The 25,189-nt window shown below is 52.9% G+C and overlaps 1 protein-coding gene across 2 annotated transcripts in view; it reads left to right on the top strand.

Annotated features, from left to right (window-relative positions):
• The window catches only part of NXN (nucleoredoxin), a 54,495-nt gene extending 30,198 nt beyond the window's left edge, over positions 1–24,297 (top strand). For both annotated transcript variants that reach the window (XM_069791049.1, XM_069791050.1), the window contains exons 2-8: positions 8,217–8,334; positions 9,658–9,791; positions 10,217–10,317; positions 10,863–10,969; positions 17,568–17,747; positions 20,445–20,569; positions 23,131–24,297. In XM_069791049.1, the coding sequence (XP_069647150.1) occupies positions 8,217–8,334; positions 9,658–9,791; positions 10,217–10,317; positions 10,863–10,969; positions 17,568–17,747; positions 20,445–20,569; positions 23,131–23,313 (948 nt within the window). In that variant the 3' untranslated portion in view covers positions 23,314–24,297. The remainder of the gene's footprint in view (positions 1–8,216; positions 8,335–9,657; positions 9,792–10,216; positions 10,318–10,862; positions 10,970–17,567; positions 17,748–20,444; positions 20,570–23,130) is intronic.
• The last annotated feature ends 892 nt before the right edge of the window (positions 24,298–25,189 follow it).

Raw genomic sequence — 25,189 nt, 5'->3', positions numbered from 1 at the left:
GATCTCCCATGTTGCCGGTCTGGGGGATGTCCTGGTGCTGGTATGTCCCAGGGAGGTCACTGCTTGCGAGGGTCCCGGCACTGCAGCATCCTGCAGCCCTCACTCCCCTGGGCGTGTTACAGTCCTAACAAATACTCCATTGTTTTCTTGCATTTTGTTCATCTGATTGTGTAAGGTTCCTTTTTGAATTAACGCTGAAAACAAAACAGAAACCACACTAATACCTCATTGTGTGCATTAAACAAAACAAAAAAAAAATCCCAATTTCCCTGCAGATTTAAAAGGCTTTTGTGTTTGGTGGGAACTCTGTCTAAACTCAGGGCTTTTCAGAAGTGGTTGTTTCCTAATGATCCTGGATTGCAGGGTGTTTGACCTCGAGATTACTACCAGTGCTCGATGCCGGCTGCCTTCGAGCGAACGGTAGCAGCAAAAGCAAAGGCAGTGGGTAGGAAACCCAGGCTGTAATGCACGGCGGTTCTGGCAGCCATCCCGCTTCCAATGACAGATGAGACTTGGGACCAAGAGAGACCCTGAACTTCAATTCAACGTCCCAGACTGCCACCCCACCCCTTGCCTTTCCTATAAACAGATGGAAAAATAGCTCTTCCCCATAGAGAGAGAGAAACTATTATTTTTTCTTATTACCTTTGTGTTTACATAGCTGTTTCTTACTCGGTGCTAGTCATTTGGGGGCGTAATTTATAGGGGCCATGTATGATACACTTCTACATGTGTCTTAAATTTTTCCCACAAACACTTTAACTCCCTCCGTCCTCACTGCTTTTTATGTGTTTGTCTTGCTGTCTTTCTTACCTACCAGGAAAGCATGAAAAAATGCCAGTGAAAACAGATAACGGAAGGCAGGTTCAAGGCACTGGCAGACCCCCTGGGTTCTGCACCCGTCTTTGTGCAAGCCCTGTGCCTACATTCTCCTGGGGGTAAAGGGAGTGTGCTTGGCCCAAGGCAGAACTGCAGGGAGAAAAATTGTTATGAAATATCTTGAGATGCTCACACGCAAGCCTCCTTTTAAGAGGTAAAGCAAGGCATGCACATGGAGGAAAAAAAAAATTCCTTGGAAATGCACAGAGGTGTATTTCCTAGTTGCTGTGGTTTAACCCCAGCCAGCAACTAAGCACCATGCAGCCACTCGCTGGGTATGATAGTGCATCCTTAAATTCTGCATCGTCTTCAGGCTGTTGAATACAATTTGAGGAACACCTGGAAAAAAAGCGGTTTATAAAAGACATCCTTGTAGTGTTGATAGACCAGTCTGTCTTGTAGCATCCTCTCTGCATGATTTGCTGCCTGTGTTGTTATCTGTATGTTTAGACAAATGCTACTTCTCCCTGATCCTGGGATCAAATCGAGCTATCAGCCCAGCGTCTCTTTGAAACTTGCACATGTAAAACAACCAGGTGACCTCCTGTGTCTGCTCCGGGCCCTGGGGCTTTGCTCACCATAGATCATGTTAACCGCTCTTCAGTTCTGCTCAAATTAAATGTTTTCCTATCAGATGTGGGCTGCAAAGGATCCAGCCTGTCAGCCTGCATGAGCGTCAGGAGGAGAGGAGGCAGCTTGTGCTCCGAGCTGGGCACGCGTGCCAGCCATATGCTGCTTAGCCCTCAAATAAAATGCTCAGCTCACAGTCAGTTGGATGGCTTAGCCTGGGAAATTGCAAAGACCAATGGTGCCAGCACTGGGCAACCAGGGTGGTAAGAGGAGGAAAATGGGAGGAAGTGAGGGGGCTGGGATGGAGCTTGGGCTGGCCCAGGTCCCTCACCCCAGGGCTTTGGCTGCAGAGTTCCTCAAGGGAACAAAGAGTAGCCCTCCGCTGGCAGCCACCTTGCCAGAAAACCCCGCAGAGAGGATTTCCTTCCGCTTCGGCTCCAAAGCTTTTGCCGTTGTGTTTCATGGTCGGGAAGAACAAAAGCCTGGGATTGCAAGCTGGCTCCTGCCGGGGTCTCCCCTGCCCCCCTGCTGGCTGTGGGGCAACGTGGGAAGCCGCAAGCTGGACTGTGCCGTGCCAGTCTCCCATGATGGAGCCACAGCCAGGAGAGTATGGAGGTGACAAACAGGACTTTTCGTTTGATTTTTTTATTTTTTGCTTGCACTGACTCATATTGCTGGAACTTGACTGGTGGGGGGAGCATCCACAGCAGGCATTGCTGGGCTAAGTGCTGGGGGAGACTGGTCCTAAGGCTGGTTTTAACTGCGCTTTCTCCCATCGTAGACAGCGTGGGGGCAGAGGGAAACGATAATGTGGTGGCCTGGCTGCCCACTGGTCTGTATGCACCAGCAGCCCTGGTGCCCTGCCCTGACAGTCTCAGCCGTTCACATCAATCTTGTTTATTGCAATTCCAAATCCTCCCTCCTCAGCTCATTAATGTTCGCAGAGCAGACCTCTCTCAGCATTGTATTTTGTAATTAGATTTTGATTTGCTTTCAGAGAGAAAGAGCAGCACAATAGACATTAATTTATCCCAAGCCTCTCCCAGTCTCCTGTGTGTCACAAGGTCAGACTTCGGCATACACCATCTGCCCTTGATGCCTCCCCCCGCTATTTGGCTGTGTGTTGTTCCCGCACCACGTCCTCCTTCTACTAAAGGGGTTCCCTTATGCGCGGAGGGAAGGGAGCAGCGAGGGAGGGCTGGAAGAGGATCCTTTGCCCGAGCTGAGTTTGAATCGCAGGGACAGGCGTGAACTGGATTTAAATCGGTGGGGCAAGGGAGCAGCCTGTTGTTCTGCGGCCCTGTGCCTGCTCTCTGCAGAGCCTGGGTGGCCCCTGGTGCTTGTAAACCCTTTAAGGCACGATGTAAAAGCTGCAATTTAACATTGCGAGTGAGCAAGGACAGAGGGGTCCCCTGCTGCGCCGGACCGTGGGAGCGGGGCCGTGGGGACGGCCAGGGCTGTCTCACCAGCCCAGAGCCGGTCTGTGGGGCAGAGCTGGAGGCAGAGGTGGGCAATGGGCTCTGCCGGTCCCTGCAGCCCTGGACCAAGGGTGCTTTTCCACCTGAGTGCTGCTCGTGTGTTCCTCAGACAGACCATGTTTCAGCCTATGGCTCTGGAATGAGAGACTAGCAAGAGCTGAGCTTGTGTCTGTAATGGGAACCCTGCTGCGCTCTCGCATGAGCACTCATGGGGCTGTTGGAAACCGGAATCTTTCCAACGCCTCACCGGAGGAATTGCCCAGACCCTGGGGGTGTTTCCTCCAAGGATAGATTTCTAGAAGAAAAGTGGCTTTGCATTTCATTTAGCAGAAAGCAGCGGCTGTCCCCATTGGGAACATGTTCATTATTGCTGAGGAACCTGCTTTTGGGTTTTTAAACCAGCTTTGTCTGGCTGTCGTTGGTCAGCATGGAAGTCTGAGTTGCAAGATGAGCAGAGGCAGCGTCTACCCTGCCGCTGGCACGGGCAGGTGCCCCTGAAACCTCTGTGTCTCCCAGGCAGAGGCAGTTCTGTATCCTATGGAAGATGGAGGCGTGAGAGCTTTTATGGTCCAGGTTCACACAACAGCAGAGAAACGCAGCCCCCAACGAGGGCGGGAGGACCACTTTCCCACCAGCCAGGGCTCATTTCACTGAAAGCAGTTGTGTTTTATCTTTGCCAGCATTAACCGCTGCAGCTCAGGATTTATGTTAGTAAGTGAATGTGACCAGGGCTGATAAATCAATCAGCACAACCAAAAATAGCACCCAGCAGCTGTTGGAAGCAGGGGATCCCTTCCCCACCAGTACATGTAGAGCAGGAGGGGATTTCATCTGCCCCGGCCGGGTGCCAGCCCTGCGCAGAAACAGCCATGGGCTGCTGGGGAGACCTCTTGTCTGACACCTTTATCTGGAAAAATTACTGTGGCTGTCTGCAAACTTCTCTCCAACGTGCGTCTCGGCCAGGCATTTCCCAGTCACAAGGGTGGGGGAAATAGCTGAGCTAGCCACCAGTGTGGAGAGCAGCTTTGCGACTGATGCTGAGTGTTGCTGCGTGGGCTGACGTCTTGGGATCACCTCAGACCTCAAATAATAAGTGATCGTTTTAAAGCCTTTCACAGCCGGTCATGGATGGAGTCAGAGGGAGCCCAGGGCTGTGGTTTCCAGGTCTTCCAGGACGTCGTGGTGATGGTTTGTGTAGGGATAAGGTTACCAGAGGAATCTGGTGACTCTGGTTTTTCCACTGGACTGCTGTACTTAACCACCTGCACAGGAGCCAGAGAGGTTTCTGTAAAGCTGCTCAGCCTGTGAGGTATCTTGCGAGGGGCTGTATTTCCTCTCTCCTTCTCCAGTGAGCATCCTGGGGTATTGCATTTAGCAGGCGTGTAGCCTAAACCAGGAGCGAAGGGCACTCCGAGAGAATCAGCTGCTTTTGGGCTGAATAGTCCGTAGATTATTTCCACATCTGTGTTAGCTTTGGCTTGATCCCACAGATTTGCAACAGCTGTTGGGAAGCAGAGCAGAGATCCCCTCTTTAAATGGATGATCAAATCCTCAGAGTGTGGAGTATGTTATTTCTATGTCATCCTCTTCATGGCAGGAAAAACAGCTTTTAAAAGTTGCTGAGGCAGCACTCGGCCCTGCTGCCTGAGCTATCATCCCATCATCCTGCGGTTTCAGAGCAAGTCGTAATTTGCTTTCTGCATCCCACGCCCAGCCCGACACAGGATCCCTTGCGAGGTGTGCAGTTGTGCAGGTACTTGTACAAGGGATGCCTTTTTCTCCTGGGCTCCCCTTTCTGCCTGGACCACAACCAGCGGCTGTATGCCAAGCAGGACCGAGGAGGATCTCGTCTCCTTGGTAGAACCTGCACATGTGCAAACCCTCGGCATTTTACCCTGAGAAAAACTAACCACTGCAATAGTTTGCCACAAGACGGGTTAGGTCATCCTGGTATTCAGAGGCTTTAGGTGGAGGTTGGATGTCTTTGCTGGAAGCCGCAGTTCAGCTGCAGAATAGTGGCATGGTGTGGGAATCCCATAGTGAGCTATCTTATCCAAAAAGCCCAGCTAAAATGAACCAGCCCATTTCCTATCAAGGCTCTGCTCTTTCAGGTCAGACCTGCAGTAAAAGGAGCCATCAGGCTTCCTTCAGAAATGTCTGACAGGCTTCGGAAAGCTGAGTCTGGCTGAAGAGGGTCAGGGTGGTGGGAACAGTGGTAGATTCTGGCACTTGTCCCGCAGCGCATGCGTTTCTCATTCCCCATCAGCTTTCGTAGTGCACAGGAGGCTCATCAAATCAAACTGCTCCCACTTTAAACAGCACATTCGTGTACTTTCCGATACAGACAGCAAAATTAATATGGTTAGTGCGTTGAGACCACTAATTTCCAATACAAGCCTTTTATAACTGGGCTTAAAATGGCAACCCAGTTCCAGTCGTCTGCATGATGCAATTCTTGTGTTTGTTCATTGATGTCATATGATGGGCTTCAGCGATAACCCAGGCAGCAAATATATTGCAAATAGTAAGCGCTGCTCAGCATGTATGAAGCTCTGAAACATGTGGCATGACGTGGGATGGTGGGTTGTGATGTCTGGGAGCTGCAGCTTTTGCACAGAGGCAAGGTAAATAAAACCTTGCAGTTTTGATTGCTTTTTCTTGTTTGCCCAAGGTATGACTGAGCGCGACATGATGTTCATTGGGTTCAAGCCTTAGAGCCCGGTGATGGATGTGCTCCCCCAGCAGCAGCAGCAGATGTCACCTTGACCTTTTTTGATGCTTTTTGACCCTTTCGACGGACACCTAGCTTCATGCTTGCTTGAGGCGTTCTCCTATGGACCCTCAATTATGAGTTAGAAGTGGCAACCCTCCATTTCATGGGGACAGAGTATCTGGATTGCAGATTACCCGTACTGCAGATGTCTGGGCAGCCAAGACCAGTCTGCAGTTTGGGCCCAATGGGGCCTGATGGCTTACACGTCTCGAGAAGACCCAGGGCCGGTTGTTGGCGAGAGCTGCCCTGTCTGCTGGACCCCGCAGACTGCCTGGCGCCAGCCGTGCATCGTTCACTCCAGTGCTTTCAGCAAGAGCGGGTTTGGTTTGGTCTTATCCCCTTATCTGGGGTGTCCCAGCCTCGTCCCCCTGAGCACAGTGAGCTGATGCAGCCTCTTGGCTCTGAAGCGCAGACCCTGCCGCTTCCACAGCCAAGCAAAACTGCCACAACCAGCCGTAGTGCCCCAAGGGAGCTGCTGCCCATATACAAAGGGCTTGGCAAAATGAAGTGTAATGTAAGCAACTGTTTAAAGAGAACGATCCAATTGCTAGTTGTAATTTCCTCATTGTTTGTAACACCCTCTTAAATGCTTGTGATCCTTATAAAAAGCTTTTCCCCACCCTTTAAACTTCACAGAAGTGGATTTTACCTTCTGTGGTTTGAACGCTCATTGTGAGGGGGCTGGTTTGCATTTAGTGTGATTTCTTTTTTCTTTTCATGCCCAAGGCCATTTGGTTTGTGAATTGGCATTGTGAATGAGTGGCTTGGCCCAAGAAATATGTCTATTGGAAATCGAAGGCTGGTGGGCAGGACACAAAATCTTGCCTCTCTCTAGGTCCTAGTAGGTGGAGGTTAATGAAGTCTTCCTAGATCGGTGGTAACACTTTCATTCAGACCCAAGAGTGTTTTGCTAACACCCCCTTGCAAGCAGGCTGACTCATGTCACTCATCCAGATATATCTTCTACAAAAAGGTGTTGGAAGAAATCTGTAATACAGTGACATTAAAACCTGAATGTGGATGCGACTTTCTCCCTCAGCTAGATCTCTGGTGAGATCTGCACGCTGCATCCCATTCCTGCCCTTGTTGCCTGGTTCCCCAGATCATTCCCATCTCGGGGAAACCGGCTTGCCTCTATTTGGAAATTGGGGATGGTCATCCACAGAGCAGTGGCCTCTTTCTCTGGGAAAACACCTGGGTCCAGTTTCCATGTGAGATACCAATGGAAGCAGCAGCATGACGTGGGAGGGTTTCTCTGGCTCTCGTGCTCAAACCTTCACTGGGACTGGGTGGGATTCTCTGTGCCCTCCTGCCCTTCTCCTGTTTCGGGGTTTTATTCTCCAAACCCAAGCGAGTTGTAAACACCCAGAGCCTGAAGGGCTTTGCAGAGCAGAGCTTAGGGGAAGGTGGTGATTCATTTCCTTCCCCTCTGGCTCTCTGCTAGAGTTTGGCTCTTGTTTAAGAGTTTGACAATTCACCACTGGGCTGTTTAGGTTGAAATGCTTGGAGAAATGTAAGTAAACGCAGTGATCGTAGCAGCTCCTCCATGCATGGTGGGGAGACCGGCTCCTGTGGCCGCAGCCAGCCCACACCTGCAGGCTGGGCCGTGCCAGCAGCTGTCGTCGTGTCATTCCTCCTCGTCCCTGTGAGCTTCTGTACGTGGGTTAAGCTTCAAATTATGCTGTGCCAGAAGCATACGCTGAGAAATGTCAACCCAGGACTGTGTGACACCCAGTGCGCTCAGTCACTGGTGTTGTGCGGAGCTGAGCTTGCTGCAAAACATAATGACCGGCAAACAGCAACATCTAGACCGGGATGCCCAAAACATGGCCATCGCAGTCTGCATGGCTTTTGCCTGTAGCCGGCGGGGACCACTGCAAGACTGGCAGTGCAGGATAGATGAGCTGGGCTGTGTGGCCCCCAGGCTGATGTCAAACCAGCTCCTGGGAACAAACCTGGGAAGTCCCACTTGCAGAAGAATCTTGTTTCTGTGTGTTGGCCTTGTTTTCAGTGTGGCTGTGTCTTGGCAGGGGTTGCTTGTTTGTTTAATGAACATTGAAATGGGAGGGGAGGAAACAGCCGGGGAAGCATTACAAATTGCTTCAGAGTAGTGGCATTAAAAGTATTTGTGCTTACCATGTCTTCTAAACAAAGACCTCAAAGTATGGTAAATATTATCCCCATTTTACTTGCAAAGAGGCAAATGCAGCAGGAGGAGAAACTTCACCTGCCTTCACAGGCAAGCCTGCAGCAGGTGTGACCCAAACGGTGGTCTCACCTGTGATACCAAGGGGATGGTGTTGATGGTGCGGGTCTCTGTGGGCACTGGAGGTCCAGGCTGGCCCAGCAGCTCTGGAGAGATGCCCTCACGTGCCTTCACACACATTGCTGAAGCACCAGCTCTGTTTCTTTGCTTAGCTCTGACCTCTGGTCTGGAAGATGCTAACGGTCCAAAATCTTCCTCTTCACGCTGCCAGGTTTACCTTTCTCCTCTCCTCTCTCAATCTCTTTTACAGCTGAAGCTGTGGAACAAGTACAGAGTCTCCAACATTCCTTCCCTGATATTTATCGATGCCTCCACTGGGAAGGTGGTTTGCAGGAACGGCCTCCTGGTAATCCGAGATGACCCAGAAGGTAAGGCCTGGAGTCCCCCATGCCACAGAAACATGGGCACACAGCTGCCTTTTCATTTCAGTTCATTTGAATTGCCTTGGGGGGTGTGGGGAAGGAAACAAACAACTATTGTCATACTTAACTAATCAAGGCACTGTATTATCTTCAGCACAAATTTTTCTGCATCATTCCTGCCAGATCTTGTGTTTTGGTTTTGCTTGTTGAAAAGAACAAAGATTTCCCCTTCAGGATTTTTGTCTGAAGTGCTAATGAGGAAAAAGTTAGACTAACTGAAACATTAAGTTTGGATTTTTCCCTGATGGAGGCACACAGACAGACAGACTGAGGGCCCAAACTTCCCATACCTTAGGAGCAGAATCCTTCCAAAATACTGTGTGGGACTTTATCACTGACATCACAATCTTTTAGGATAATGAATTCCCCATTATTTAGAAATGCAACAGAAAAGTGCTACCGTTCTCTGTTTCTGAGGTTTACTGTGCTGGGGGTTGATGTTAAATCCATCTTCTTCCAATTTGTAAAACCAAAATGAGCAAAATGTGTGCCCTTACTCATAGGCTCTGCAGACCCATCATTCAACTGCTGTAGGCTGTCCATGCACACATATTACTGGCTCGTCATTTCTTCATGCAGTAGATACTGAGTGTGGTGACTGAGTCTTTAATTCAGGTGGCAGGAACTGTGCAGCAAGTACACGTTGTGGCCTGAGCCATCTGTGATGTTTCCTCCTCTCTGGCTGAATACATAGATTGATTGCTCTGGGAGCTGGCAGCAGATGATTCAGAGCATGTGTTTTTGTGTACGCACACATGCTTGCTTTGGGGTGCAGAGGGTTAGCGTAAGTTTAGTTTATATATAGGTTTTTTATATATATGTTTGTGTATATATATAAACCCTCCATCTTTTACATATATATATATATAAGGTTTTATAAATAAATAAGTATATGTGTATATATAAAAAAATATATGGTTAGTATCAGTATAAGGCAAATAGTCTGACTGCATTCCTGAGCACATACCACCTTGCCCTCTGTTGTTAAAATAAACGCTGTTGATAAGAAAAAGATACCTCATCAGGCACAAAACCAGAGCAGGCTTCATCAAGCTGAAGGTGCTGCGACTCAAGCGATGGTGCAGCCTGCCTGGAGAAAAAGAGGTGGCCCTGGTTCCAGTGCGGAGCTTGGCTTCCGCGGCTCCTGCATGTATTTGCAGAAGAGAAGGTGGGATGGGTTTTTCTGGTGGAACTTTTTGAAACTGTAAATGCTGCGTGTGCATCTTGCTGTTTTGTGTCTTCTTTCTGGCCCTGTCCCGATCTCTCCAGGTCTGGAGTTCCCCTGGGGGCCAAAACCCTTTAGTGAAGTTGTTGCTGGGCCTCTGCTAAGGAACAACGGCCAGACACTAGACAGCAATGCCCTGGAGGGCTCGCACGTTGGGGTCTATTTCTCTGCACACTGGGTGAGTAGTAGATGCTTTGCAGAGCATCTACTCACTGCAAAGCAGTGAGCTTGGGGGTGCTCTGGCGTTCCCCCTGTGGCTCTTGCTGCAGAGCTCTGAGGGAGAGTAAAGACCTTGGACTGGCTGGTGTTGAGGCAGTTGAGATGCTCCAGTCATTCTGGAAGAAGCTGCAGCATTGCAGTGGCCTGTCATCCTCAGCTGGCCCTTTAGAAGGGGAAGAATAGTCAGATTTAAAAAATTCAAGTGGTTTTGTTGGCAACGTATGGGCCATAAGCCCCAGCCACATTCAGGGCTGCTGCCCAGCATTCCAGCAAAGATGAAGTCACATCTGTCTTTTCATGGTCACTAGATCATCTGGACCTGCTGGGTGGGGGTCTGCCCCTGTAGAGGAGACGATGTCCTTATGCATGTGTTGTGTTTTGCAGTGCCCGCCGTGCCGAAGCCTCACAAGGGTCCTGGTGGAGTCCTACCGGAAGATCAAGGAGGCAGGCCAGAAGTTTGAAATACTCTTCGTTAGTGCAGACAGGTAAGGAAGTGCTAACGCGCTCTGCAGGCAAAGATGGCTACCCCCAAGCTGGGAAGCTCTGAGCATTATGGATTTGATTTGAGGAGGAAATTTGATTTGGGGTAGAGCAGGTTGGCTCTGGTATCACAAAGGCTGCCCCGAATCCTTTGCCCTCTGCCCACTGGCAAAGTGCAAAGGGGGTTAGCGAGGGCAGTGATGGGCTGAGAGCAGGCTCTGTCCATGCAGCAGCTCTGTGTTTCGCTTTGTGGCTTGTGGGTCTGAGGTTTGAAAGATATTTGAGCTGCTGCTTTTGCCAGGGGTTGGCATTCAGATGCCCCAGCGAGTTTGAAATGTTGGGAAAAAATGCACCGTGGACCCCTTCTTGAGGGACTGACGACGTGAAATTTGTCCTTCCCGGGTTGTGTCTGCCAGCAGCCGTTACTGATGGGCTTTGGTGGAAGGGGTAAAGGGCTTTGTAGGCCAGTTTTTTAATGAGAAGAAGAGGAAGGAGCCTGGCAGGCAGAGGGGCTGCACTCTGGATCCCATGCCCTGTTCCCTTTGCACAGGTCAGAGGACTCCTTCAAGCAATATTTCAGTGAGATGCCCTGGGTAGCTGTGCCGTACGCCGACGAGGCCAGACGGTCGCGCCTGAATCGCCTCTATGGCATACAAGGTAGGAAAGGCCACACTGATGCACAGCTCTCCTTTCTGCTCCTTTTGTTGAATATTTGTAATGTCTCCTCTTGTTTAACTAAAACAAGAAAACAGCAAAGCAAAGCACAGTGCCCCAGGCAGAGCCGCTTCATGTTTCTGCTCTCCACAAACTCACATTCCTACCACCTGCCAGGCAGGCTGTTAGTTGAAACAGGACTTCCATAAACAACCTAATTCTTCCTGGAAACTTGGAAGCTGTTTTTGGCTTGGATGTTTTTTGCCTAATTACTGATTTATTTATTTTGCTTTTTCTTGAAGGTTTAAATTTCATTTTCTTGCTGTTTTATGTAACGCAAAGGCAGGCCATCGTTCTCTGCAGAGGCTGGGGAAGATGGCATCTGGTTTATGTTAGTGACATGAATTACAGAAGAGTGCGTGTTTGATGTAAACCATGGCTTTGCTTTTACTGTACATGCCAGTGCCGGAATTCCAGCAGCCCTGGCTGCTCGGAGGGGCAGGGGAGAGACTCGGTCTGTCTGGGTGGCTTTAAAGAGTCACGAAGACGATAAAAGCTCACAGCAGCCCTCCTGGGGACTGGCACCTCATTCCTGCAGGGGACAAACTGCAGCATAGAGACGTGCAAGGTGACTAGCTCGCAAGGAGGTCTTCTGTATGTACATATAGTTTCTCCCTGTGGTTAAAGGGTCTTGCTTTCTTATCCATTTCCATGCAGCATCGGTGAGGTGGGCACAGGCTGGCAGAGGGTTAACGCAATCTGCAGGGGAGGAGGAGTGTTGCCAAAGGTGGCCAAGGGCCTGGGGAGAGTGGCAGGAGAAATAATCCCTCCTTGGGGTCCTCTCTGAACACTCCTCCTGGGGTGGAGCTCAGGTGCTGTCGCTCAGCTCTGTTCCCTGACCTTAAACCAAGAATAACCATTTGCCTGCTTTAGGTAGCCCTCAGTTTGCTGCTTAATTACCTTCCCATGAGGCAAGAGCTTTCCAAATTCATCCATCTTTTCCCCAGCCTGCTCACAAACCTCTCCAGTGCCGGTTTCGGCTGAGCACTGCAGGACTGCTGCCAGTTTCACTGGGACTTTCTGTAAATAAGGTGTCCAAGCATGGATACTTGAGCACCAGGCATGCTGTAGCCAGGGAAACAGTGACAACAGCTTTTCCTCTGACTTGAGCCGCTGGGTCCTTAAATGTCTCTCTTCATTGTGTGCTGACCTGAAAATGTAAATATTTGCTGTTCCCCTGCGCCCTGACCCCTTCCTCTGCCAGGGAAGCTCCCATATTACCCCTGCATATCAGCTGCTCTCCCAGGGATGCTGACCCTGGGATTTGGGCATGTTTGAGTGCAAACCTTTCTGCTTATCTATCATGGTTTTCCTGTAAAGTGGGAACCTCTCTGCAAGGATGAACTGTGGTCCCACAAAGTGGCGTTGAAATGTGGAGCCAGGCTGATTTGCACCCTCTGCAGGAGGCATCGCCATCCCACCTCCCTTCCCGCCCAGGCTCTCTACAGGCTTTGCAAGGCTGGGCTGGGCTCTGTTTCCCCACTGCGGTCTGGGGTGGAACAGGGTGCTGCAGGGGGGTGCCGGGGCACCAGGAGGCAAGGGAGAGGGCTGAAGGTGAACCCTCGTGCTGCTCCCAGGGGCTCCGGGTTGTTGTTGATCCCTGCACAGGCAGCAGTTTGGGATCCTCCCTGTCAACTTTGAGATTTGCAGTCAGGCTTTCGAAGCAGGCTGCCGCACTGGCTGTAGCAAAAGCTTTCTGCAAACAGAGCTAGATACTGTGGACTTAGCTCATCACCACTCGTGGTTATTCCACCTAAACAAAAAATCAGATCCATGTAATCTCATCTGCCTTTCCCCAGATGCATGGCTCTGAGGCTGCCAAGTATCTTCAAAGTCCCCTTTGGAGCTGCACCTATGCACCAGCAAGAGCATGTAGCCTGTTCAGTGTCCAGGTTACTATCCTGGTGGTGCCTTGGGTTATGAGCACAGCATGCACGTGGGGCGGTTTTTCCGCTGGATTTTGTAAGGCCGGGAGCTGAAACAACAGAAGAGCTTGTCTTCCCTGACTGCTTTAAGTTCCTGAGTGGTAGAAAGCAGCAAAAGAGTCAAATCTCTTGTTGTTTTAGTCCTGTGTTGGCCCCTACAGCATTCAAAAACTCAGTATAAAATATAAGTTGAGTTATTGGCCTTTATTTGGGTTTACTTGAATGCCTCTATTCATAACCCATGTGCAGTCAGTAGGCTGTACCGTACCCACCTATATTAAATTGCTTCTGGGTGCAGCACTATCTTGAGAAAGAGTCATTTTCTTGTGTCGTGGCTGCTTAGAAATAATTCTCTGTTGTGTGGGCAGCTCCCTATCTGCGTGGTCCTGCCTTAGGTGAAATCCCCTGACGTTAGCTCTTCTTGCAGTGGGATGGGGAGCAGTGATAAATTTTATGCTTTGATAGGAATTGCCCCTTGTTGTTGTGTATCTTATGAGACCTTTCGGGTTCCTCAATATTCCCTATGGACTCCGTGCTGTCTCTTTGGGATTTGCAGTCCCTTGGGGGAACTTTCAAAAACCTGTTGTTTCCCCCTGCCCCATGCTTTCGCCCAGACGCCCACAGGTCACCCTCGCAGCCCAGCTGGTGGGAGAAGCCTGGAAGTCACTGTTATGGGAGGTTCCTTGTACCAGACTTCTGGAGCTTTCTTCTGAAAAGGTGAAAAAACAGCAATAAAACCCACCACCTGTCCTGCGGTTGGTGTATTCTGAGTGTTTGCTTCACGTTGATTTTGATTACTCACACAACAGAATTAATGCAGATGAGATTTCCATGTCAGATATGGGTTTTAATATATAAATAAGTAAATGTATTGCCAGGTTCGGTAAAAAATCATTTGGCCCCTGTGTTCTCATAAAATGCTAGCCCCGTGGGAACCAAATCCATTTTCTAACGCATAAAATCAAACTGAGCCCGTCTATGCTAATTCTCATCTAAGCTTATACAATATTCATTGCAGTGTCTGATCTGTGATTCTTCTTGATAAGTAAATTCTGGTGTTATGACTCATGGCAATTACCAAAGCCCCCAAAAGACACTAAAATAACAAATAGTGGCTGGGATGAGCAGGGGGGGACACCAGGGGGAAGTATTGGGGTTAGCAGGTGTGAATAAAGTTAAGCACGGTTCCCCTGGTCCTGCTGGTCTGTATCCCGGGCAAAGAGGACGTGTTTGCTAGGGGAGCAGTAGCAGGGTTCTCCTGGGAAGATAAGGCTGGTCCTATGGGATGCCACCGTGAGCCTGGTAAGGCTGTGTCCAGACCCTAGGGACCCAGCCAGGGATGTGCAGGAAGGAGCCGAGGAGACAAAGCAACGATGCTCAGGACTAGGAGGAGATGGCTTACAGTGGCCTCAGCCTTCACCAGGTGGGTCCAGAAAGGAAACCAGAGCTTCCTGGCTGGGGAGAAACTTCTGATGCAGGGTAAAAGGTGCAGAGATTGACCCAGCGCATGTCACACACCTCCTAACAGTCTGAAAACCCAGCCCCAAGTTTTCTGATGCATTACTTGCATTTCCAGGATGATTTATCTTAAAGACTCTTTGTTTTCTGAGTCAGTATTGTATTTGCAGTCGGAGGTTTTAGTGGCTGGGTGCTTTGGGGGGGGTGTGTCCACATACGCAAATCGGTTAAAGTCAGAATGCTTCGACTAGTGAAGTCCCTGATAGCTGTGGGATCACACTCACAAGGATCTGTGTCTAAATTGGGCCCTTAATTTTCCAAGATCAGCAAAGCTGATTTGAAATCTTTGCCTTGGTATGCTGCATTGTTCAGGCTGACTGGTGACTCGGTGCCGAGCTGAACCCACATTTCTAGCCCGTTCCCCATGTATAATGCAGGTCTGGAGAGGATGGAAGAGCAGGCATTTGGGACAGGGGAGTTGGGAATTGTAAATGATAAAGATCCGAATCATGTGAGATGCTGATCACTGTGTGCTTCTCTTGGCTTCAGTAGAACTTTGTGCCTTGAAGGGCAGGGCCAGAGTGAGATTTCCCAATTCCTTCCAGTCTGTTTAACCCATCCCTGCCCTAGAGCTATTTTGAATACCAGCAGGTAATGAATAAGCCTTTTTGTGATACAAAATGGTTTTCTTAACATACCCTTAGGATTTGCAAGCCTAGCCATTGGGCGCGTTCCTGCGCTGCTGCTCTTGCACCAGCCTGGTGCTCGCAGCCCCAGCGCACTGGCAGGAATGCGAGCGACGCTGCTGGGCTGGAATGAGGAGAATGCGGCCGCTCGCCTGGACCTGCAGGCAGGCGTGGGACAGACAGATGGCTGTGTATTTCCTAGAGAAATGCCTAGAATTCAGAGGGCTTGTGAGTAACCCACTGTTGTACAAACATGGGAGCACAGTGCCAGGAGTCTGGCAGGGTCAAGCATGCTGAGTCCCCCCTGCTCAGAGAATGGCTCTGCAGGGTATTTCTAACGAACGAGCTTTAAAATGAACCTTTGGATGAGGAGAATTTGAGTTTCCTTAGTTTGCCGATTGTGGTTTGGGGGATGTTGCTGGGTGAAGGAGGAGATGCTGGATAGTGAGCAGATAGAAGCCTAGGTGATGAGAAGCAGAGAGCAGCGCCTGACACTAACACTGGTCATTTCACTCGTCTCTTGGGGCCTGATTCCAAACTCTCCCCTCTTCCTTCCTTGTGGGATGTTTCTTTGTTTCCTTGATGAGAGAGGAATGGTGTGCTTTCCAGCTGAAGTCACCAACACGAGCTGCTCCCGTTGACTCGCCTGTGACGGTTTTGTGGCCGGAAAGCCTTTGTCAGTACCTTATCAGATGGGACGGTCACCAGCTGGTGTCCACCCTGCCACACTGCCAGCCCAGCCGCATTTGAATAGGTGACTTGTGCTAAATCTCTTCTGCAAGTGTGTTTGCCTCCCTTATAAAGGCTTCTGCTTTATGACAGGGATTTTCAGCCCCATAGCTCAGGGCAAAATGCTGCTTTGTCCCAAGGGCCAGAACCTCATCAGATGTCCCCTGAGCCTTGTCCTGCCCAGTGCCACAATCCAGTAGACCCTAGACGTTCCTGCACAGCTTTGTTAGTTGTGGGAGGGATGTGTTGTGGCAGATCTGTACTGTCCGTCTTCGTGTAGAGGGACATATTTAACTGATTATCTCTTGGTTTATTTTTTTCCCCAAAATGAAGCAAAATGGATGTGTTCCTCCCTTTCCCAAGGGTCCGAACTGCAGAAAGAAATAACCCAGGACCTCCATCCTGCAGGCAGGAGGGTGCCTGCTCAGTGCTGTGCCAGGGCTGGCAGAGGTGTGTTGTGCTCAGTAACAAGCAGCTCCAGGCCACAGCTGGGGAAACAAAGATGGTTTCATGCACAAGATCCATGAGCCAGCACAGGCGTGCAAGGGAGTCTGCTCTTCCCCACGTGCTGTTCCCCAACAGAGCCGGACCTGTATCCATCCCAGCCTCTCGGCACAGCAGTCCACTGGGTTCCTTGAGGGTATCCCGGGGTGGCCGAGGGCAGGGTTGCTCTGCCAGAGTATTATTCCTTATAGCTGTGGTTTGGTCCAGTAGGATTTGGAAACTGGCAGGTGGGTGTGGAGGGCGGCCTCGGTGGCAGGATCCTGCACCGCAGCCACTGCCAGACCGCTGTGAGAGCAGCGGCTGAGTGAGGTGGGTGCCACGTTCATTTGTGTGTGATTTAGCCATGTGGCAAAGTCTGCTAGTGTTAATGCATACGATCAGTATGATCCTGTTCTATCTCTACTTGCAGAGGTGTGGGTATTGGGTATTCCCAGGGGTGATCCATGCCCCTGAACACTAAATCACCGTGGTTAGTGCTGTGCAGCTGCCGCTCAGTCCAGGGGCCTTTCTTCCTCCAGCAGTGTTGGGTGCCTTGCCAGGCTCGGGTGGTGTGAAACCATGTCTGAACCAGGTAATAATGTTTATGACTCATCAGACGCATCCCTGCACTCTGGAAATGGCTGGGCAATTAGCGCCAAGTGCTGAAGGGGTGTGGGGGTTCATGGAGGAGTTTGTGGCTGCTAAAATATATGGCGTTCCTTCTGGGAAGGAACACACCCTGCTTCCTGGCTGCCGTTGCCTGCGGTCCACCCTGCAAAAAGGTTTGCATGTGTTCCTGCAAACCGGGGACCGGGCTCTTCCAGCGGCAGCCACGTCTCAGCACCGGGGCGGTGGTGCCTGTGGGGCAGCGCCGCTCTGCCTCACACGTAGCAGGCACGTCTGTCTGGCACTTTGCAAGAGGGAGCTTGCAATGAGGGTCTCTGCGCAGTATGATGGGGTTTGCATCCAGGAGCATCGGTGTCAGACAGCGGTGACCCCTGCCTGCACTCAGGCAGGGAAAGGCAGGCAATGCCAGAGGCTGTCTGTCAGCTTCCTGCTCTGCCTGCTGAATTACAGTGCTCTGCTAGGACGGAAACATTGGGACCCTGATTCTCACACCATGCACAAGCTGTGGAGAGGCAGCATGCTCGCTGGGCTCCTGCCAGAGCCAGAGGCGATAGGAAAAGGCCTTTCTCCCCACACCCTGTCACTGGCCATTTCACGCTTTGGCTGATCCCCCCTGTTTTAATTCCATCGCAGGCATCCCGACTCTCATCGTCCTGGACTCCAAGGGAGACGTGATCACGCGGCAGGGGCGAGTGGAGGTGCTGAATGATGTCGAATGCCGCGAGTTCCCCTGGCACCCCAAGCCTGTGCTGGAGCTGACGGACTCCAACGCTGTGCAGCTGAATGAGGGCCCCTGCCTCGTTCTCTTTGTAGGTATGGAGCATCACTGCTTCGAAAGCAGAGCCTGTGCTTGGGAAGGGGGCTGGGCTACCTGCCAGCTCAGCTAGAGCTGGCCACAGGGCTGAGAACCTGCCTCTGATGGTGACAGTGTCCGTGGAAAGGGACATCAACCCGTTTCCATCACGGAGAGCAGTGCTACATGCTCACGTGTCCGGAGAGGCTATGAGGAGAGAGAGTTCCCCGTGGAGTCCCCTCAAGGGATTCAAGGGGGCTGACAGACTTGGAGCCTCGCCCGTACCAGAGAAATGGGCTGCTGCAGCTCGCAGGGGTTTGCCAGAGCCTGTCCGTGCCCATGGGTCTCCTGTAGCACCCACCCAGCGACCTGAGGGATGCAATGGAGTAGCGATTTGCAGTGGAGAGAAGCTGTCATATCAAAGATGCTTTAGTGGCGGCTGTGGAGAGGAATGCTAATTAGGTGTTGGGGAGTATGAGAAATACACTGTCACAGCCAGTGGTGGTGGAGATGGGAAAAACCTTTCTGAAGCAGGGACTTCAGGCACGTGTGATGTTCCGGAGGAGGCAGAGGAAGTGCCTCTGGGAGGGATTACAGCTCTGTGCTGGAAACTACAGCTCAGGGCTTGAATCCCTGGGCTGAGCGGGGCCATGACAGTCAGAGGAGCCTCTTTTGTGCTCTGCTGGTCCTTGGGTATTCCGCCTGTGGGGCACTGGCTGCCGGACAGGGCAGGCTTTTACCCAAAGTTCCCGTCCCTTTTCCACTGCTAACCCACATGTGAAGCTCTGCTGCAGTTGGAAACAGCCCTAGAGCTCATCTGAAGCACAGCTGGCTCGTTCCTCATCGCTCCTCTGCCAGTGACAGACGGTTAAATCAGGCGAGGGCCATGGCTGGGATGAGCTGTGCTGCAGGCTGAGCCCCAGCAGGGCTGGGGAGGAGGGTGGAGGGGTGCATACAGCATCCTGGGGAGCGAGCCGAGGGGTCCTGGGCTCTCCAGGGGAGCGTGGCTGTCCCTTGAGCGCTCTGTGGAGCTGCAGTGGGGGTTTGCTGAAGAAGCCCGCCTTGTCCCGAGCCTGCCGGTGTTGTGCGAGGGGCCTGGCCCAGGGCAGGGCTCGTGTCCCGCTTCCTCGCATGCCCTTTGTGAGCAGCACACCCTTCTCTGCAGCGCTGATAACATGGCTCTCACTCTTTCCCTTCTTCCCTTTCAGATTTCCTTTTGACCCTGATTATTTATTCAGCATAGCCCAGCAGGGGATGTGAGCACAGAGCCAAAAATACTCTCCTCGTGTGGGGACGACCGGCTGGCCACGCTGAGCGTGATTGATTGGGGCTGGCGCTGCAGGCCTCTGGAAAGAATTATTTTTATCTTGCTCTGAGCAAAGTTTTTCTATCACCTTGCTGCAAACAGTGTTCTCCGGCTGGCGGCTGGGGCTCTCGCTTGTTGCTGAGGGGATGTGCAGCCTCGCTGAAACCTGCCAGCGATGTGCTGGGGTGGAGATGAAGCTGGTGCTGCACCGAGGCAGGCGCTGGGGACGGGGGCTCCTGGTCAGCTCACGTCCTGCTGGGAGACCCCCTCCAGCAGACTAGTGCCTGTGCCGTGCAGGCAGCAGCACCCCCAAGAGAAGGCAGCTACAGAAGAAAGCAGCCTTAGCAAGAGCTGGTTGTGAATAAATCCCAACCGCTCTACATCCGCCCCTGGAGAGTTTAGGGCTAGGTTAGCCAGAGTGTGCAGGGCTGCCTGGAGTACTGCCAGCAGCGGTTGTTTGTAGAAGAATCAATCCCTGCAGACACCCCACAAATCTATGTATTTATCACTGTCATGCACGCAGCACAGACCCCAAAATGCAGCATGCAGTGTCTCTGGCATCCCCTGCTTTGGTTGAAGAAGCCAGAGAGGAGGGCAGGGAAATGTGGAGTGAGGGCAGAGAGTGCTTTGGGTTTGCCTGTCCCAGCCTGGGGCTGGACTGGTCATGCTGGGTGGTTACATCAGGGACCACGAGAGCTGCAGGAGCTGCATGCGACCTGGAGACCAGGGCCCTCTCTTCTGCCTTCTTACTTTTTTTTTTTTTTTTTTTTTTTAAAAATGTTAAAAGTTGTCCCCGAATTGAAATCGTTTCATCTTGATGCTGCTCAAGGACGCAGTCTCTCCTCTTTCCAGCTCAGTATTTGAACTTCAGTGGTGGCTGGCGTTTGATTGATGTTGCCATCTCTTTCTACTCTACCTCTGTCAAATCAAAGCTGCCTTCACAGTGCTGCTGCCGTGGAGACTCGAGCAGAAAAGCTGCTGAGCAGCCGTCCCAAGGCGGAGGGATGGTGGGTGGCGGGCAGGGGTGGCAGGCAGCCTCAGATCAGTGCGCTCGTTTGGTCTTCAAAACATGCCGACACTTCTCAAACTGCAAAGCGGCTTTTTTGCGCCTGTTTGTCCCTGCGCATCAGCAACAGCACCAGGGAGTCAGCAGTGAAGTATTTGGGGAGCAGGAGCTGCTCTTCTGTTACGTGTTTCCCTGTCTCACATGAAAAGCACATTTCAGCTGCTCCCTAATTGCTACAGAGCCGTGCGGCTTTGAAGTTTGCGCTGCGCATCCGGGCTCCGGTTTCCTGCGTGGTGGTGCTGTGGGATAGAGCTACCAGCACCCAGCCACTTTCCATCTGTTTGATCCTAACCTCCTTTTTGCCTTGCCTCTTTTGTTTTGTCTCCCCACCTCTGTGCCCTGCAGATTCAGAGGATGACGGAGAGTCGGAGGCAGCAAAACAACTGATTCAGCCCATAGCTGAAAAAATCATCGCCAAATACAAAGCCAAAGAGGAGGAGGCACCGTTGCTCTTCTTCGTGGCGGGCGAGGTAAGCGGGAAGAGAGCACAGGGCTGCATCCTGCTGTGTCTTTGTACGAGGACTGAGCTGGGTTGGCTACCGCTGTTACCATTATTCAGGTGGGTAAACTGAGGCACAGAGCTACTGCAGCTAGTCAGGGACCCTGGAGCAAAACCAGACCTGAGTTCTGGCTCAGTCCCCTGCTCTTGTTGCTGGATATTACTTCTGGCAAAGGGGTCCCAGCCACGTTTGCTCAGAGGTGGAAAAGCCTGATGGCAGGTGAGGGAGCTGCTGGGGACGGGCAGAGCGGGGCTGGAGGAGGTAGGAGGGAGCGGGAGCCGCCACACTGGGGCTGCCAGCCCCACACTGCACTGCCCGCTGCCCCCTCGAACCCTGAGGCTCTGCAGGCAGGAAAGCTGGCTGGGCAGAGGGAGAGGAGCCAGGGTTTGGCTTTCAGCCTGGCCCAGCCGGCGCTGCTGTCCTTGCTGAAGTGCTGCTACCTGCCTTCCCACGCCAGGAGGAGGGCAGGGACCAGAGCTCCAGCCTCTTCCCTAAGAGGTACATGCAGGAGGCAGCCCTGATCCTGCTGGCTGGGCCTGTTTCTGTGCTGTGCGGGTGATGCTGGACAAAACCACCCCTGGGAAGCGGGCAGGGGCCACTCGGGGAGCAGCAGGGCGACACGGGGCTTTGCTCCAGCTGCTGGCCGCAGCACCAGCATCCCAGCTCCACTCTGCCCTGCCCTGGGGCTGGGCTGGGCATGTCACCCTGTAAACGAGGGCTGTCTCCTGAGCTGGCCACACTGTTGGTGACTGGGCTGGTATTTGGGGCATGGGCAGGCTGCAGTGCTTAGAGCCAGGGATCTGCTGGAGAAAATGGGAAATGCGGAAATGGGGCTTCTGGCCTCCCTTTCCCCCACGCAGCCACTTTGCCCTGCTGCAGGTTTGCAAACGAGGGAGCTTTTGCGTAAGGGTCAAAAAAGCTCCCGCCCCTCCCCAGGCCTGCAGTTCCCCTCCCGAGGTGCTGCTCAGGGCCTGGGCAGGTGGCAGCCGCTGTGCGGCCGTGCGCCTGCTCCGTCCCTCCACGCTCACGTCACAGCCGCAGTGTGCCGTGAGCGGGGCCCTCCGGAGCCGCCCTGCGCACAAAAGGGTCCCCACTGCCGCACCCTGGCCCCCCCTGCCAGGCAAGCCCCTGCCACTGCCTCCCACAGCCCCGTCGGCCCCCTCCGGGCAGGCGCTCCCGTTCCCACCGCCATAACGGGTCTCCAAGCATCCCAGCTCAGCCCCGTGCCCCTGAATAAGCCCCTTGTTGGAAAGGCTATTTTGGGAGGGTCCAGGACCTGCCCCCCTCCCCCAGAGCCTGCAAAGCGTTTTCCTCCCGCTCGCTGGCTGTAGCTGAAACATTGCCGCTATTCATCCAGTTCCCGACGTCCCTGCGGCAGCCGGGCCGAAGAATGGGGAGCGTCCGGCACGTCCCATTCATCCGTCACCTCAATAGCCGGGAGCGCTGGCCCTGGGTCTCTGCTGGCCCCCATGCACAAAGCAACCCGGCCACGGCCGGAGCAGGCGCCTCCCATTCCTCTCCCAGTGCCGTCTGGGCCGGTTTTGCATTTATTAAAAACGATTTTTGGTCCCTTTGTGGCAATCCGATAAAGGACGAAGCGTCCCGACACCTTGGCTGGGAGGTGGGAAGGGTAGGGGGTGGCCGAGCGCCCCAGCCCCGCTCGCCCTTCCCCGCCACGTGGTCCGGCTGCGCCAGAAACCCCTGCAATGGAAGGGGAGGCGCGACAGGAGTTACCCTGCCGGCTGCCGCCACGTGCTGCAGAGCCACCAGCCGCTCACCAGATTGATTGATTTCTATTACTGCCCCTGGAAAGGGGCTCGGAGCAACGCCCCGTTTCGGCTGCTGCACATTGCGGGCTTGGCTGGGAGCAGGGGATGAATTGCCCCGGTGCCGGCTTCTGCATTGCACAGCCTTGGCAGAGACAAATTCTTTCCTTTGCCTTAGAGCTGTGCTGTGCCTGGCTGAAGGGAGGGCAGCCTGCTCCCGCTGCAACCAGCCTGCTGCTAGGGAGCCCTGCGGCTTTTGTGCATGCCCTCAGATGCTTGGACATGCCAGTGGGGTCTCGGCGTTGGCTCAAAAGCACAGGTCTTCGTCCCATTCCTGTTTTGGACCTGGTTTGCTCCAGGTGTGCCCCTGGGTCCCTTCAGCATCCGCCCCTGGTGAGCGGTGAGGCCGTGGTTGTGCTGGTAGAGGGCTGGCGACCCCCCGCATTGCCCCCAACTCCTGCCCTAGAGACTCCAGGGTGGCCCAGGGTGGCAGGTCTGGGGGTGCTGGGAGCTGTGCCCTGTTCGGAAAGGGTTGGAGGAGTGTGTGGTCCCATCCCAGCCTGGGATAAATCAGTCCAGTTTGGTTTTGACACAAACCACAGGCAGAGCAGGCGGCAAGGCAGGTGCTGCCTGCTGCGCTTACGGTCCTGCAATGCTGGTGCAAGGCCCAAGCGCTCTGGAGGTATTTGTGGGCTGGACCACAGTGTGGAAGCAGCAAACTGGCTCTGCTGATGGCTCCTCTCTCCCTCTCGTTTTGGCCTTCAGGATGACATGACCGACTCCCTGCGGGATTACACCAACCTGCCCGAGGCTGCGCCCTTGCTTACCATCCTGGACATGTCAGCCCGGGCCAAGTATGTGATGGATGTGGAGGAGATCACACCTGAGATCGTGGAAGCCTTTGTCAGCGACTTTCTAGCAGACAAGCTAAAACCCGAGCCCATCTAAGGGAGCTTCTGCACCAACGGACGTTATTTAAAACTAGGTCTCTCTTCCGCCGCTCGTGGATTCTCCAGCGTGTCTTCACGCCCGACCCAGTATCCAACCTTCTTGTGGTGCCTTGTTTTACGCAGTGAATCCTTCTCCTAAGCAAACTCCTTGAGATGCACTTTCAGCAGGGAGTCGTTGGCGTTTGGAGACTTCGCTTGTGCTTCATGGTGATATACTCTCTAATAACCAGGCCAGAACTGTTACCGTATTGTTATTTTATACACGGCACTAGCTAGCAGGCAAATCTTTTTGCATGGTGTTCTTCCCAACGTATGCATCAAGCAGTGGATGGGGTTCTTGGGGCTATTTTCTTCTCCTTCTCCCCCTTTTTTCCTTTCCTACCACCCCTGCTGACTAAATGACTTCAAGGAAGCAATAAGGAAACTGTCCCATTTGCCCCATGCCCATCTTCCTTTCCCACCCGAGTACCAGTGCCCTGACGAGGCCAAGACAAAGTCTTAACTGCTGACAACCTCTGAAAGATCACAGTGCAGCCGAGCTCTTCCTCCTGGGGGTGACACCTTTCCGGGTGGGTTTCCCACCTCCCACCCCAAGCACCGACAGCCTTAGGCAGTGCTGGCTGTGCGTTTCGGGGGGTCACCTGCCTGCGATGGGTGGGTATTCCCTCCCTCCCTCTCTGAGCCAGGAGGAGGACCACCACCGGGCTGCCCTCTCGTCTCTCCCTTGTGCTCTCCCCATCCCTTCTTGCCCCTCTCTCTGGTATGAATTGTCCTCTCCCCTCTATGTTAGTTGGTTGAGCTGTTTTTTGTAGGTGTGTCCCAAACCCAGCGTTAATGGTGCTGTTCTTTAAAAGATAACCAAAAAAACCCAACAAAAAAAAAATCCCTCCCTAACCCAAGCAGCACAGCCGAGCCCCCGAAAAGTGACATTGTAAAAACTGTACATGGTGATTGGAACTTTGTAATAAAACTGTTATAATAACCTCGTCCCCAGAGGTGCTGATTGCCGCGTCCCGCTGTTGGGGTGAGGGAGCCTGCGCGGGACCCCAGTCAGTCCCCCTGGGTAGGTGTCAGTGCCGGCAGCTCCCAGTGCTGCGGCGGCTGAGCCAGGATCATGCGTTCCCCCCCTGGGCTAGCGCAGCCCCTGCCTGTGCCTGGCTTGTCCTGCGGTCAAGTCGGGTTTGTGCCCAGCACAGCCCCTCTTCCCCAGGCAAGAAGGAGCCGTTTGGCAGCGGCTGCGATGGTTTCTGCCAGCGTCCCCAGGAGGGTGGCATCCCCGGAGGCGTGCGCTGAATAGTGGGTGTTGTAGAAGCCACTGCTTTTTTTCCCTTTCAGCTCGCTAGTCGGTGATGGTGGGATTATGGCCTCATCCCTTTTATCGCTGCTGCAGCAACCTACCCTGGTAGGAGCTGCAAAAAGCCGACAGCTCACCAATGCAGAAACAGTATGTTTCAGAGTTTTTCGCGTTCAATGGTGATTAACTGACTGGTGAGCTGTTGGAGGAGCAGCGGTGCTGCCCGGCTCGCAGGTCCCTGAGCCGGGGAAGGCAGGAGCAGCTGGAGGGGGCTGCGTGTGGCTGGGCCAGGGGCAGGAGCTGGCCCAAGCGTGATGGCAACAGCACAGCAGGGTTGGGAGCCACAGCTTGCTGCACCTCCCTGGGCATAGGGCTGCGAGCAACCTACCCTGAATTAACCCTAAATTAACTCGTATCCCCTTTACATGGAGATTTTTGAGGAAATAACCCTTTCCAGTGAGCTACCCTCCACCACAGGGTTAGGGGCTCCTGCAGTGAGCTGCGTGGGTCTGGACTTAAGCTGGTGGAAGAGGCTGAGCAGCAGTGTTGCCTCCAGCACACGCTGTCTGTGTTCAGCAGG

The sequence above is a fragment of the Haliaeetus albicilla genome, chromosome 9, assembly GCF_947461875.1.
Source record: "Haliaeetus albicilla chromosome 9, bHalAlb1.1, whole genome shotgun sequence".
NCBI classification, from domain to species: domain Eukaryota; kingdom Metazoa; phylum Chordata; class Aves; order Accipitriformes; family Accipitridae; genus Haliaeetus; species Haliaeetus albicilla.
Note: the sequence above shows the minus strand (reverse complement) of the source record. Positions and strands in the feature narration are given on the sequence as shown.